This window comes from Vulpes lagopus, chromosome 3 (genome assembly GCF_018345385.1).
Source record: "Vulpes lagopus strain Blue_001 chromosome 3, ASM1834538v1, whole genome shotgun sequence".
Taxonomy (NCBI): domain Eukaryota; kingdom Metazoa; phylum Chordata; class Mammalia; order Carnivora; family Canidae; genus Vulpes; species Vulpes lagopus.
Genome location: NC_054826.1, coordinates 24,166,351 through 24,182,420, shown reverse-complemented (window position 1 = coordinate 24,182,420; position 16,070 = coordinate 24,166,351). Strand labels below are relative to the sequence as shown.

The window sequence follows — 16,070 nt, the reverse complement described above, 5'->3', positions numbered from 1 at the left end:
CAGAAGAAAAAAATATTCAAAGACATCATGACACAAGTATTTGTAATAAAAATAGAAAGAAGAAAAGCATACCTGGGTAATCTTCAGATACATGTACTGAATAGGATACACTGTTAAAACAGGGAAAAAAGAGAAAAAAAAGGCTCAAATTACTGCTAAGGTAAATGTTTTTTATAAAATAAAAACCAACCTCACATTACCCATTCATTTTTTCAGATATAAGTACAGGTATAAGTATAAACAGACAACCTCTTTGCTTTGCTTTTTGACATACAAAACTTAGGGGTTTTTAAGATATATTTTCCATTAGTAAAAATGGTCTTTGAAATATCTTTCTCCCAACAGTGGTACTTTTCATATAGATCGAACTTTAAAAACTCAGCAATATCTAATATTCCCTAATCTATGATCATGTGTATTGTTTGTTTAGATGATTTTATCAAATCATGCTTTTTTTTTACCAAAGTATTCCTCCTACTTTTTATGGCAGTTCAGAATTTAAACATTTATTTTTAATACTGCTTCCCCACAATATGTGCTTTTGAAACATGTCCTTTTCTTCAAAGAATTAACAAAAGGATGACAGTGTAACTAATTAGTTATTCATCAGCCAATTTCTCATCATCATGACATATAATAAATAAACTATCTCCTGTTCTCAGAAGGATTGAGTTGCTTTAAAAATAATTTTTAAATTGGATTTTAACTATTTCACAACTCCTTTCTCAGTAACCCTACTGCCTCCAGGTATTATCTCAGTGACGTACAGAAAGTTATCATGCTTATTTGTTCACTTTCCTATCTCTGTCAGCTAGACTGTAAGTCCCTTGAGGTTAGAGTCCATGTCTACTTTTATTTTTAGCATAGTCACCTATTTTAGTGCATGACACACAGCACATATTCAGTATTAGCTTTCCGAATAGATCAGTGGAACTGACACTTGCCAAAGAAAAGTCAAAATTTAGTTTTAAGTTCAGCCAAATTAACTGCTTGTTAAGACAAAAAAAAAAATCAATTCTCTTTGAAAGAACGTACAGAATAGAGCCTATGCAAAGTATCATTCACAAAGAAAATTCAATAAAACCCAAATTACTTGACATACGAACAAGCAGGAAAATCTAACCTATATTCAAGAGAAAATTTGACCCAAGTGATGCAATTAGCCTACAATGGTGTTAAAACAGTTATTACAAATATGTTTAAGGAAGTAAAAAGGAAAATCCAATATAAAGAAGAAACAGATCAGCAGGGTCTTGTGGGACACTAACAAAAGAGCACAGGTTTGTATTATTAAAGCTTCAGGAGGCAAAGAAAGAGAGAAAAATGTAGGAAAGAAAGAGATGAAAATTTTCCACTTTGGATGAAAGACCAATGTTCAGACTTAAGAAGCCCAGAAAAACCCAAAGAGGGTATGTGCAAAGAAAGCTGCATCCAGGGGCACCTAGGTGGCTCAGCGATTGAGTGTGTGTCTGCCTTTGGCTCAGGGCATGATCCTGGTTTGGGGATTGAGTCCCACATTAGGCTCTCTGTGAGGAACCTGCTTCTCCCTCTATGTCTCTGCTTCTCTCTGTGTTTCTCAGCAATAAATAAAATATATATATAAAAAAAAAGCTATTGGTGCACACCAATAGGTGCACACCGTCAAAACTGCTGAAAACCAAATAAAATATAAGGAAACATTTTTAAAAGAAGAAAAAAACTCAACACGTTCCATACTTCCATTCCAGGAAATAAATAAGAACCAATATTTTCATAAGAAACCATGGAGGACAGGGGACAGTAGAATAATGAGCTGGGGAGGGGAGGGAGGGCTAACAACTGTGAACCCAGAATTCTATATCCGGGCTATAGGTCTTTACAAAAATAAATTTAAAGACTTACAAATAAAGACCCAATTGTGGATATTTGTCCCAGCAAACCAAAAATACAAAAAAAAAAAAAAAAATTCCAAACAAATTTCTCCAGGTAAATGATATCAGAAAATCAAATATCCAGAAGAAATGAAGAGCACCAGAAATTGTTAATATAAAAGACTATTTTTCTCTTAATGTTTTAAAAATATATGACTGTTTAAAGTAAAAATTCTAACCCTTCACTGTGGGATTTTTAAAATAAAATATGTAAATGTAATACACATGACATGACAATTATAGCATATGTCAGGGAGGGATTAAATGGCAATATACGGTTTCAAGGTTCTTATATCTTATATAAAATGTTATAATACTAACCCCAAACAATAACTCTAAGAAAAATTAAGAATATACTGTAATCCCTAGAAAAGCAGAAAATAAAGAAAAAACAATAGATAAATGCAAGTGGAATTCTGAAATCATTTTGGAACATTTAATCCCAAAGAAGGCAAGAACAGAGGAACAAAACACAGAAGGGACAAATAAAAAACAAATACTAAATGGTGCCTGAATCTAATTGTAGCAAGGATTGCATTTAATGCTAATGGACAAATTGTACTGAATAAAAGGCAAAAATAGCCAGAATCGATTAAAAAAAAAAAAAAGGCAAGATCTAATTCTATGCTGTCTTTAAGAGATTCACATTAAATATAAAGGCGCAGACTGAAAGTAAAGGAAGGAAAAGTTATACCATGCAAACGATAAGCATAAGATTCAAGTGTTTAAATAAATAACAAAGACTTCAAGGCAAAGATACAAAGAGATCACTGACAAAGGGTCAATTCATCAGGATGAAAGCATAAGGGTCATAAATGTGTATGCACCTAATAGAGCTTCAAAAAAAAAAAAAAGACTGACAGAACTGGACAGCTGCACAATCAGTTTGAGTAATTAATAGATCTAGACCCCTCTAAAATCATTAAAGACATAGAAGATCTCAAACAGATTTTCATTTAAAAAACTGTAACTTCAGGAATGCCTTGGTGGCTCAGCGGTTGAGCGTCTGCCTTCCACTCAGGGTGAGATCCCAGGGTCCAGGGATCAAGTCCTACAGCAGGCTCCCTGAGAGGAGCCTGCTTCTCCCTCTGCCTATGTCTCTGCCTCTGTGTGTCTCTCATGAATAAATAAATAAAATCTTTAAAACAAAAAAAAACCCCTATAACTGCAGGATATCTTTTTCTTTCCAGGACGGAATGTTCACCAAGAAAGATCATATACTGCGTTATAAAACTAGTCTAGTAAATGTGAATGGATGGATGGTTGTGATTCACCATAGTTCATATCCTGGGTTTCCTGGCTCATCTGACTCTTATAACACTCAGTCTTGAGTCCTCAAAGAGCCATCGCCTTTTAGAATTTGTGAGAGGACTTTTGGCTAAATGATTGTAGCCACAGGCAATGCAACAGCTCTAGGCAAGCCCAAGTCTCCAGGGCTCCACCAATCAAACCCCCTGCATGCTTCTTAAATGCATGGAAAGAGATTACACAAAGACAAGAATGAATAAGGAAGTGGGTAGGAAAACAAGATGGCTAGTAATGAGACCAAGTAATGATATACTGTTCTTTCATAAAGCACATTTAATTGTTTAATTAACAATTTCTTGGTAACCTGATAAAAGACAAACATTGCGTTAATGTCAACTTAGAAAAAAATTCAGGAGATGATTTTGTATGATTAATTCAGGGGGAAACAAAGAATATAGCAATGAATATGACAGGCATAGCAACTTTAGCATTTTAAAGCACAATACTATTTTTGTTTACTTTTTATTTTTATATAATTATAGAATCCCATTAAGTGCACAGATAGCAGAGAGGTCCCATGTAGCCTTTATCCAGGTTATATACCTATTGTACAATATCAAAAGCAGGAAATTGACATTAGGTTAAGTTTGATTTTAGCTCTGTGTTATTTTATCAGATATACTCACTACCGTACATCAAGATACGGAACTATTTGATCATTCAAGGATTTCCCTCATGCCATGCTTGTTAGAATCAAACCTATCTCCCTTCAAACCAATATCCTTAACCCTCAAACCAATATCCTTAACCCTAAGCAGCCACTAATCAATTCTCCAACTCTGTAATTTTGACATTTCAAGAATATTACATAAATGGAATCACAGAGTATGACATGAAGCACAATAGTATTTTGAGGCAAGTTAGTAATGTGAAAAAAATCGCTATGATTGGCAATATTTAGGATAGACTAAAGAGGAGGGAGATTGGATTCAGAAGCTACTATAGAAGCAAAATATGAGCAACTATCAGTGGAGAGGTATGTAACTGGTGGGGGTGCAGGGAGAAGGCAGGAACAAATGGCAGATGTTGGAGTCCAGCCAAGAGACCAGCTTTGGAAATCATGGCCCTGAATCAAATGCCAAGAATTAGAAGATAAAATAAGCATGCCAGTGATGCTTCAGATAAGCAGGGGAAATACACACTATAACTTCAATGAATTTATTTTCGCACAAGTCATCCCGTTAGACGACGGAACGATACTGTGTAGAAATGAAATTATTGATGATCAAGGCAACCCTTCATCTGGCAGTACTATGTGACAGAAGCCTGGGATCTTGCCAGAGCTTACACTCAGTACTAAACTGAATTGATTCCCAACACCCTACCATCTCAACCAATAGGAGTTGGCTTCATATCTTACCCAAATGAATGTCTAAATACAAAAGGAAGCCTTAATACGTTCCTATGTCTATCTCCAATTAGGGAGCCTGTTGTAGTCAGAGCCACACAAACAGAGATCAAATTCCAGCTTTGAGCCTTACTAGCTGAGTGGCATAAGAAAAGTTACCTCAGCACACTCAGCTTCAATCTCTTTTCAGTAAAATGGGAGAATCCAGACCTACGGTATAGCCTGCTGTGATGAGTTAATGGTTTAACAGGTGTAAGGTCCCCAGAACAACGCCAGACTCAGAGCAGCAGGTGCCTAGTAATTCTAGTCAGCTTCCAATACAAGCAATGAAAATTTACAAAATTGAAATTTTACAGGAATAAATGTTTTTTGGGGGACTCAATTTACTCAAAATCACAATATAATACATTTATCAGAGACCAAAACTAACACTGATTTTATTTTATGATTGTATTATCCTCATGATATTAGGAGACATTTCCATGTTCATGATCATACCTAATTTTTCAAATACAAAATAGAAAGCAAAAGCCTTACAAAAATGACTCATCAGGTCCTGTGCTATATAGCATTTTCTTGGTAGTACACCAGAAGGAAAATCACCAGGGCTGTAAAATCCAAATCAGTTTCACTCTGTGGCTTACATAGTTCTTAGGGAAACAATCTAGTACAAGCAGACATGGATGATTAAGCTAAAGGACTTAATAGGCAGGGCTCGGGGGGGGGGGGGGGGGGTGGGGGAGGCAAAGAAGCAAGCTTCAATAGATATAGGAGAAAGGTTAGCATGTGCTGTACATACTGAAGCAGGCAAAATTATCATGAGGAAGTGAACAAGAAAGAAGGTGAACAGGAGAAGGAATAGAAACCTGGAGCAAGCTCCGAATTCTAATTCAGGAAACAATGCCTTCAAACTTTTAGACTACGCTAAATGGCAATTCTACTGAGGTGCTTTGTCAGAGGAACTCGGTCGGTCACTGTGTGTTTGGTATATACTGCATGTACTGCATAGTACTGGGTTCTTAATATCACACATTTAAGATCAGAATCTATAAATCACTTCTATAACCTCAATCATCTCTTAAATACAAATGGTTGCTTCCAGCTCTTATTCTTCAGAAAACAACTGACCCTATCAAAGATTTCTGTCCACTGCCAAGAGCCTCTGAAGGAGATCCTGGGGCGGGGGTGGGGGAGGACTCAGATGTTCACTACCTACCTAATTCTGTACTTTGTTTCTATATTTGTTTGCTCCTGTAATTAAAAGGCATTCCTAAGGTCATTCTTATACCTACACTCACCACTCACTCACTCCATTACCATCTTATTTCTTCTAAAATGCCTGCGAAGAATTATGAACAGGTAGGAGTTTAGATCTAGTTCCAGAGTTCACAAATCTAAGAAAATTCTTTAAGAATAGTAGGGAGCTGAGGAAAACAGGCAGTTTTGAAATAATAGGGGACTCAGATCTGAAGATGAAATTGTTTTAGATTTAGACCTCTTGGAGATACTGGATTCAGTAGCTGTATTTTACAAGTGAGCCCCAAAATGTTTCTTACCTCAAACTCAAGACTGCTGGGTTCTGAGCTCATATTTTTTCATCTACATCTGGCGGGTTTGACAGAGCAAGCAAAACCCAGTATTTCATTGTGTCTTATACTCTCTAAAACAATTTATCTGATAAACCAATCCTTATGGATCTTTCCTTTCCCAATTAGGTCATTTTTAAAATTTATATGAGAAAAAGCAAAATGCAGAAACCAACAAAAAATTGCAGATCTTGGCCAGCAGTCCTCCACCTTAGCTACAGTGCTTACGAATATAGGCCTCAACTCTGTATGTTCTCTTGCAAGAAAACAGCTTAGACCTGAGGATATCTGTTCCTTCCCCCTTCCCAGGCTCCCTGGGAACTTACCAGAAGAAAATTCACTCTGGCACCTCCTCCTCAACATTCAGTGGTACAAGGTGAAAAAAGACACTGTCTGGCTATCCATCTCCACAACCAACTCTTGCATCTCAAGCTAGAAGGTGACTTGGCATGCTAGAAGCTCACAATTGCTATTTTGATGCCTTTGATGCCATTTCCTTCCCAAAATATTCTTTTTCACTTTATCATTTTTATCCTCCATAAACATTTTCTATATGTCCAGGTCAACCAGCAATAGCACCCTCATTTACCATTATCAGCTACCAATTATTTTGTCATTTATCCAGGATTAGGAACTTCTAGGGCACTCTCTTCCTCTTTACTTAAAAATCCTCACATCACCCACATCCATATGGACAACGCTAAGCTACATATGGTTCCATGACCTCATCTTCCCTTAATTTTAGCTCACCAAATTCATGGCTACACCTTGGACCTTGGCTTGAAGCATAATTGCTCTCCTTCTAAAATCTCAACCCAGCGTCCCACTTTTTACCACAATTTTTAACTTTTCAGCCCTCACTCCTTTATTCCTACTCCCTGACACCCACCAATCCTCCATGCTTTCTTTGTGCTCTGTATAGTCTACCTTTCAGCTTCATTTCCTTCTTTATGTGACTGAAGAGACCTAACTGCTCTCTCCTCACCATTTCAACTCCTTCATCTTGTGCCCCTATTTTGCCCACAGACTATCTACCAGAACTAGAACCACCAAACCATAGGTAAGTCAAGTCTGGCATTCTCAACTCCCTACATCTGGACTCTGAATGCTGCTGGAGAGGAGAGTGGAACCAAGGCATCTTGGAACCACCGCACTCATGTGGTAACCCATGGAAGTTCTGCACAACTTTGCTCAGTAAGCCCTCACACTCCTTTCTGTGTCTTGTTCCTGGTACCTTTTTCAAACCTTCACAACTTTCTAACTTAACTTGCCGTTTCAACTAACCACATTGAGATAAAATAGATTGTTATATGGCTACTCCTTCTAAGGATTTTTTATATCATTTATTCCTCCCTCCAACCACCTATAAGTTAATACTTTTCTCCTTGTACCCCAAAAGATGGAAATGTCTGTTCTTTCATTTAAGACCAATCCATCTATTTGATTTATAGATGCTATAAATGAAGGCTCCATTTGGGACCTTGTCCTACAATTTGAAATTAATAAAAAAATTTCTAATTATGGAAGTGTGAAAAGATTTACTCACAAAGATATTGTTAGGATTATTAAAATGAAGAAGTAGCCAAAAAAGCAAAAATGCCAATAGTAGGATTATATAAACTATTACATATACACATGTAACACCAAGCAATTGTGAAAAAGTAATATAAAATAATATTGTAATTAGATAAGTGTTTCTGATACATTAAGGTACATGTGAAAATTCAGACAGCTGCAACATATTTTCATTAAAAATATGTAAATATTTACTACAAATATATACTAATAGAAGGGTGGCTTGAAAAATAATGACAAATTTCAACATTTGTTATCTCTTGTTTATTGGGTAAAAGAGAACTTTATTTTTTGTATCTATTTTTTTCCGATCTTTATAAAGGCATGAAATAAAAAAGAGGGAAACTAATAATGTTTAAGCTCTCTCCTTACCTTGTAACCTTTTCTATTTATCACTCTACTTTCCTTCCTAAAATCAAGTTTTTGCAAAAAGTCATCTAAGCCTTTTTTACTACCTGCCCACATGCATGTGCACATTCCAACCTGGCTTCCACCAGGTTGAGTAGCCCACCAAAATTCTGCTTCTTCACAATAACAGTTTTTTTTTCCTACTCCTTTTCTTACACAAATTCTCAGATGCATTTAATAAAAACAAAGACATTATGAAACCCTCCCTTTCTTGGCTCCTGAATTTTATCTCTCCCTGGGTCCCCTCTTGTTTTTGAAGATGCTCTTCTTAGCCTCTTGACTTTTGATATTTCACATTTCATGCTGTTTTCATATTTCAACGCTTTCCAGTTATGCTGACTGCTCTATTTTTTTCACATGAGTAATCTCAATTGTATCCATGAGTCTCCTACCAGCCATGAGCACAAGGCTCAAAATTCCCGAACTCCAAACCAAGTAGGCAGCTTTTTCTCCTCCCCACATTTCAGTAGGATATTCTGCAAGCAACTTAAACCCAACTCATACAAAACAGAACTCATTGCCTTCTTTACATTAATTTTCAACTCAACAAATTAAATGCCAAGAAATTTGGAGCAAATGATAGTGGCACCTGCTGTTAAGAACTGTGATCTACTTTCTATTTGACCATATCAGTGTAAGACACTTGGCCACTTTCTGAAACAGAGAAATTCTTTCTTTCTTTCTTTCTTTCTTTCTTTCTTTCTTTCTTTCTTTCTTTCTTTCATTCATTCACAAGGGACACCCCAGAGAGAGGCAGAGACATATGCAGAGGGAAAAGTAGGCACGATCTCAGGACCCCGGGATCACAACCTCAGCCAAAAGCAAACGCTCAACCACTGAGCCATCCAGGTACCCCCTGGAGCAGGGAAATTCTGATTTAGTCTATTTGAAGTGAGGGACCTGGAGTGTGCATTTCTAAAAAGCACCCCAAGTGATTCTGATGAAGATAAGCTCTAGACTTTGTTTCCAAAAAAAGATCCTGATTCAACAAAATTCATACTAATTCTTTAGCATGTCTTCCAAGGCTCTTCACGATCTGACCCCTGACTATTGGACCAGCCAAAACCCTGCCAAATACCCAGAGCCTGAACTTCTAACCACTTCAAGTTCTATCATTTCTAAAACAGGTCTTTTTATTCACACAAAGGAAAATGGCCCCAAACTCTAGATATGAAATCTGGCTCCTCATGACTATGGACTAGGTAAGAACTACCACTCTTTGAACTCAGTTTTGTATCTGCAGTTTTCCCTTAAGGTTGCTATGAGGAGTAAACAGGTTAGTACATGTAGAACACTTTGAAGAAAAAAAAGAAACAAAGTACACCAAAGTTTTCAATAAACATTAGCTGCTTCATTAATAAATATCATTATAATTACTCCTACACATAGACTTAGTTTTCTAGAACACTCTCCTCTCCCTTCGAGACTCAGTCTCAAGGACAACTTCCTTATGAAACTTCTCCAACAACCCAGGCAGACTTGGGTGCTTCTTTCCCTATGTCCCCCTTCATCTCTAGACTGAAAGTACAGACAAAACCTTTTCATCCTCAGATTCCCAGGGCTTTGACACAGTAACCTATCACTTAAAAAAATAGTTTCTGAATAAATGAGCAAATCATATCTTTTTCCAAAATTACTGGATGATATACCATGACAGCTCTTGACGGAATACATATTACTTCAGCAAGTGCTGAAATGATGAAAATCAGCAAATGTTGGTTGGTACCCCAAAGTCCCCCTGTGACTCCATACACTGTGCATGTAAGTGTCGGGCTCTTACATCACATCCTCTTTGCAGGCTTTTTGTGATATACAGAACAGAGTGGGTTCCAAATGCCCAGATCATATGTATTCTCTGTATTTCTCATTTTCAAATCTACATACTGAAGGTGATTCTTGCATTATTGCCAGTCTTGACAGTGTGAGCTGAAATTCAATGACACAATGTAGGGGAAGATCTCGGAGATGCTCCAAAAAATGGAAGCATCACAGTTACTTTCAATATAAACAAGTAGAAATGTTTGCATTTCAAACTGATCATTAGTTTACTAGTTTACTTGTCAGGAGAGCATTATATAGGAAAGTCCTTACTTAACCTATCTTGAAATCTATCTTTACTCCTATCTTGAAAGTATGGAAGGAATGTCAGTTCTCCTACTAGACACAACAGGGAAGTGGTACAGAAAATGTTTGAGCAGGGATTTGTTTCGACATCTTGTATTCCATGCCAGGAGCATGTAGGCTTTAGACAAGGCCTCTAATGACAACCATGTATATACACTTGCCCTGCCCTTCTTATACAGAACTCAACATCAAGACATGAGAACTAGGCTCTCATTGTAGAAGAAAAGACACGTTTTTTCCTGCCAATGAAATAAACTGTTGATAGAGGAGAATTTATATTACCCTTTACAAAGGTAAAAGGGTGAAGATGTTTGCCCAAACATTAAGTTACTCAATACATATGTTTCTACTTTCAAAGCTTATTTTGATAATTTTTAAAGTTATAGGCTCAGTAAGTGATGTAAGATGATTAAAGTAATGGTGTTCATTTGTGTAAGTTTTAGGGAATTGACTGAGTCAGCAACTTCATGCTTAAATATTATACTAAAGGTCAAATGCTTAGGATTTTAAGTAAACCATCTTCTCAACAGAGATGAACTTGAAGGACCTAAGTCCAGCTTTGATTAGTAACCCAGATGCATGCTTTATTTAGGATATTAATATGCCATATGTTATGAGCAAAATTTTTCTTTTATATTGCTTAGTCAAAGGAAAGAGCCAACAGCATATTTAAATAAAGTTCTGTTTCTAATTCTTTCATTATAACCAAAAAAACAAAAGGGAGGTCACAAATGCAATTTCAACAAGACCTGAATAGTGGATAGAACATGCCAAGTCACCAACATTAAATTAGTTATATATAAATATTACTTTCATATTTCCTCCCCAAAGTTTAATGTCTGGACTTTTCTCCTTTGCTTGATTTGCAACTAATTCAACACTCTTTTTGGTAAATATTTTTGATAAATATTCATTAAAATGAAGATGCCTTTACCTTCACTGTTTTATATCTAAGTTCAAGTTATAAATGGTTATGAAAAGTTTAAAGCTGCTACAACACACCAGGACTGGAAATATGATAAAATAATTCTAAAAATGAAGTGAGGCTTTGTTGAGGCAAGAAAACATGTTTTAAGAAAACACTATAAATACTCAGAGATAATATCTCGGCAACCTTCTCAGATACTTAAGATACATAAGATACATAAGATCAGTTCTTTCCAAGAAAATTTCTTATGGATATCAAGCACAATTCTTAATACCACCTGAAGACCCTGCAGGATCTAGTCTATCTACTTGTCTCAACCCCAACTTGTCCTGTGTTCTCTCTGGGTTCCAACAAAAAGGACCTCTTCACTTCAACATGACAGGTTCCCACTCTCTGAAATGCCCTCCCTTCTTCTCACTCCTTGCTTTGTTAACTCATTCTCATTCTTCAGCTCTCAACTCAAATGTACCTCCTAGGCAGAAACTTTGTGATCACCCCTCCAGACTTCAGACAAATCTTACCACGTGTAGTTTTACACTCATTTGCATGACACTAACATCTGCTTCCCCCACTAAATCTAGAAGATTGGAAGGCACTTCACTTTTCTTCACTTTAACCTCCCAGAAACTACCATATACCTAGTATGTAGTAGGAATACTGTTAACTAATTATGGAATGAATATTTATTAATAAGTGGATAAATCCTTTGACCTTCCAACTTGGAATAAACTTCCTCACAAAATTATTTAACAACTATGATTTAGCTTATAGCCTGAAGAGCACAGAAGACTTCAGAATATGTCTCCACAAGCCATGTGAGCCTGAGAAAAAGAATTGGCTAACCTCCTTCTGCTTATTTGTGAAGTGAGATAACATCTACTTCCTGGTACTGTCCAGAGGATTACACGGATGATGATAAGCCGAAGAAAGCAGCTTGTGTAATGAGAGGAGGCAATCGATGAACATATTTCTCTCTCCCTCCCCTTTCCCAAAGCTCAACCATGAGAAGATACAAAATAATTCTGCAGTGGACCTCTTCACTATCCATTTTCCATGGATTTTCAGGAAGAGAATTCTTCTCCCAGGGAGAAAAGAGCTGAGCAAATGTAAGTTTCTGCTGGTAGACTTCTAACACCTGTGGTAAACAGAGAAAGGTAGAGCCTAGAAAATTTCAGAGGTGGACGCAGAGCCCTGATCAAATTAAAACTAAATCTCCTTATCAATGAACTTTTCAAGGAACAAATAACTTTCCTTTTGTTGTTTGTGCTTTTTTAAGATTTTATCTATTTATGTATTTTAGAGAGTGTGTGAGTAGGAAGAGGAGCAGAAGGAGAGAGACAGGCAGACTCCACGCTATGGGTGAAGAAGCCTGACATGGGGCTCAATCCCAGGATCCTAAGCCAAAATCAAGAGTCGAACACTCAACCAACTGAACCACCCAGACGCCCCCACTTTTTGCTGTTTTAAGCCAGCCTAAAATATATCTTTTTGTTACAACCAAAATCATCCTAACTTGTACACAGACCTAGTAAGCCACTTGAGATGTTTAATGTAAACATCTACAAGCTATTAAAACTAATAGATATATAGCCTTCATTTAATTTTATGATTTTTGTTACAAAGTGTATGCTTGACTGATTTACTTAGGATCTTGAGTAATATTCATACATTTATAGAACTTGTGACCTAAAAACAATTGTAATAAATTAGATACTACACAACAAAAGTTGCAAGTTCACAGGTCTTATGATTTTTCTGTTGGTCAAAGCTAAGGTTATCTTCTTTAGGTTATATTTTTTTTCCTCCTAGTTAAATGATTTTTTTAATCCTTCATAGGCATTTGGTTCGTTATTTTGTTTCAATATGTATATATGTATATAAAGTTGGATTTGGAAAACTGTAGTCCTAGCCACTGCTTTTCATGTTTGTTACTGGACTACAGCCTTTTGGGAAGTCAGCAACTCAACAAAAGAGTGGGAATACGTTTAGCCTAGAACAGTATTTCTAAGTGCTTACTGCAATCAATTAGCCTTTCACTCTTCATTAAGCTTTTGAAAAATGATTTGTTCTCACAAGATTAATGTGGAAAGTATAATTATTTGAAAACAAGGGAACTGTACTTAAATCTGACATATTTTGACCACAGAGTTAATTGATTACTAGATATTCAATTAACAAATGCAATTCATTCTTAAGCCAGTGAATATGTAACTAAAAGATAGCCTCAAAGTAACAAATATATAACACAAAAAGAGCTAAGCAAATATGTTTTAGCAAAGGAAAGGTGGCAGTTTAACAAAGTAGTTACAAGTATAATACCAATTGTGAATATATGTGTAAACTAAACACTAAACTTGATTTTTCCTGTGGAAGGAGAAGAATTCATAGGGTAGACTCTGCTGACCCCTAGATCCAATGAAACAGGAATTACAGAAGACTGAATTAATGGATGAGTACCTCTTTTCTAATGGATGTATGAGGAAGACTTTCATCCTTTTTTTTTTTTTTTCACTTTTAAGCTATACCTAACTTTCAATTTGGTAGACACTGCTTTTTCAAACTGAAACAAAACATTTTAATAGAGCATCTGATTCTCACTGATCGCTCCTGAATTTAAAAACTAAGGAGTATCCTTACTTTTCATGACCATATAGTTATTTTCATAGGTTCAATAAGAATATGCCCTCTCCTTTTATCAGAGTATTACTGGACAAATCAATTGTGTAACCAAAGCTACCCCTAGAATCATATTTGAAAATTATTTTCATTTAATCAAGGATGACAACTACTGAGGGACAAGGATTGACTTTACATTTGTAAGTTATGCTTACAAATCTCCCCCAAGAAAACTGGCCTGAAACCTGGCTGATAGGCTCCCAAAGTGACAAGACAGTGAGAAAGGTCTCTTTCAATGAGGACCGGAATCTTAGCAAATATTAGATGCCTCAACCAGACAGAAATTTACCCAATAACACAGGTACTAAAAGATGAAATGTGTTGGAGAGTTTCTTGGTTTGTTTTCCTAGCCTTAGAGGAGTAAAAAATAGGCTTTTAAGAATCCAATCCAAAGTTTTTAATAAAAATTTCTGGAGAGAAATTAATTCTATCAATCATCTCAACAGCTTGTAGTTCCAAAACTCAGGGAGGCCTCTATGGCCAATTAGCATTCTTGTTGCAGCTTTTTTTTGATGAAGAATTGCCTTTGTAAATTACTTATGATTCTAAGAAAAACTGTCAAAAAATGAGCAAAAAAGATACTGAATGTCTTCCACTGAAACACTGGACCCTGCAGAGATTCTCTGATCGTAAAGGAGCTTCTGATTAGCTCAGCTATTTTTATACCCTGCAAGGTCAAAAGCTAAGTTGTAGAAAACAACAACAAGAAAACAAAAAAACCCAAACAAACCACAACAAGGGATCATAATGCAAATTATTCCTGTTCATGGCATTGCAACTGATTTTCTTTTTCAGTAAAGAATAAATATCTCGGTTAAGTTATGTCTGTACCACCAATTCTCATTTGAACCATCTTTAGTATGCAAACATAAGCAAAAAAGCTCTGGAATTGACAAATGAATGCCTTTCCATTCTGAAATGTAGGTGATAAATGATTACGTTTATAAATTCAATAGACTTCACTTAAAATATTTCTGGGTTGTAAGAAAGTTAGAGGTAACTAAAAGGTTCACAAGTAGAGATTGATTAAATAAATGATGGTATACCTATTACAAAGGTCTGCAGCCACTTAAGGGGATATAAAACTGTAATCTAATAATACTGTGACTTCGTTTTTATTAAAAATTTGGATTTACATATCTTTATTAAAATATGTATTTACTGTTGTATAGGGCTTTTTGCTGGGGGTGGAGAAGGGTATAAGGGTATGCCTCCTGGGGAGATTTTTGGATCACTTGTGGTTGTTATTGCTGACAGTGTTTGCTTTCTTTTCTTCCAAATTCTTCTGGAATAAATATTTTAATATTAAATGTACCTCCAGAGAAAAACTACTAGAATTAATCTAAAAATTGTATTTCACAATCCACATAAGCATATATTCAATAAAATGGGGGAAACACCTCTATATCTCCTGGCTAAATCCTATACATCTATCAGGAATCAGAATTTTTACTTTTCAAGAGCCCTCCCCCTCAGCTTCACCTCTCACTGTCCAATCTGATGCAGATAAGATTAAGACCCCTTACTAAGCACTGTCATAGGGCCCTTTATGAACCCCTCTTAAAACTTTTCATAACTATAAGTGAGGTCAATATCAAATCAATGCTTTTTTCCCCTACTAGATCTAATTTCTCTCCATATCTTATTCACTGCTGTGCCTCAGATATTCAATATATATGCATATTGCATCCTAAGGGGTGCTCAAAATATATATATAGCTTTCTTGCCATGTACGCTGAGTGACTCTTAAAATGTGGTAGAGTAAGAAGTAGTTTATGTCTTACCAAAGATAACCTAAATCCAATTAACTAAAGTCTCTTTGTAAGTCTGATTTTAGGAGAGATGAATAACACTTGCCTTTCCCTCATGGAATAGATTTTTTACATATGTAATATTTTAAGGGATATTATTTGGTCTGTAATGTGTCTGTATGAAGCAAATCATTGTAATGGAATTTTACTATACTGTATAATGTCGTGAAGTGAGAACAAAGGAGTCACATTGTGTTTATACGTTATTTGCAGAGGGTTCAGGGACATTCATCTTTAATTCAACATGCTCAAAATCATGAAAATATTACAGTTGATATTTGCAACATTGATTACAAAATCTGAACAAACAGTAAAGGGTACTCAAAGGTCTTGAAATTTCAATATTTGCAGGCCATGCAAATATGTTTAAATAAATTACAGAAAATATTCTGTTGA

At 35.9% G+C, this 16,070-nt stretch overlaps 1 protein-coding gene across 2 annotated transcripts in view; it reads right to left on the bottom strand.

The window, feature by feature from the left end:
- PARP8 (poly(ADP-ribose) polymerase family member 8) overlaps positions 1 to 16,070 on the bottom strand; it is a 178,068-nt gene that overhangs the window by 88,333 nt on the left and 73,665 nt on the right. For both annotated transcript variants that reach the window (XM_041747011.1, XM_041747010.1), the window contains exon 4: positions 73 to 110. In XM_041747011.1, coding sequence (XP_041602945.1) covers positions 73 to 110 — 38 coding nt within the window. The remainder of the gene's footprint in view (positions 1 to 72; positions 111 to 16,070) is intronic.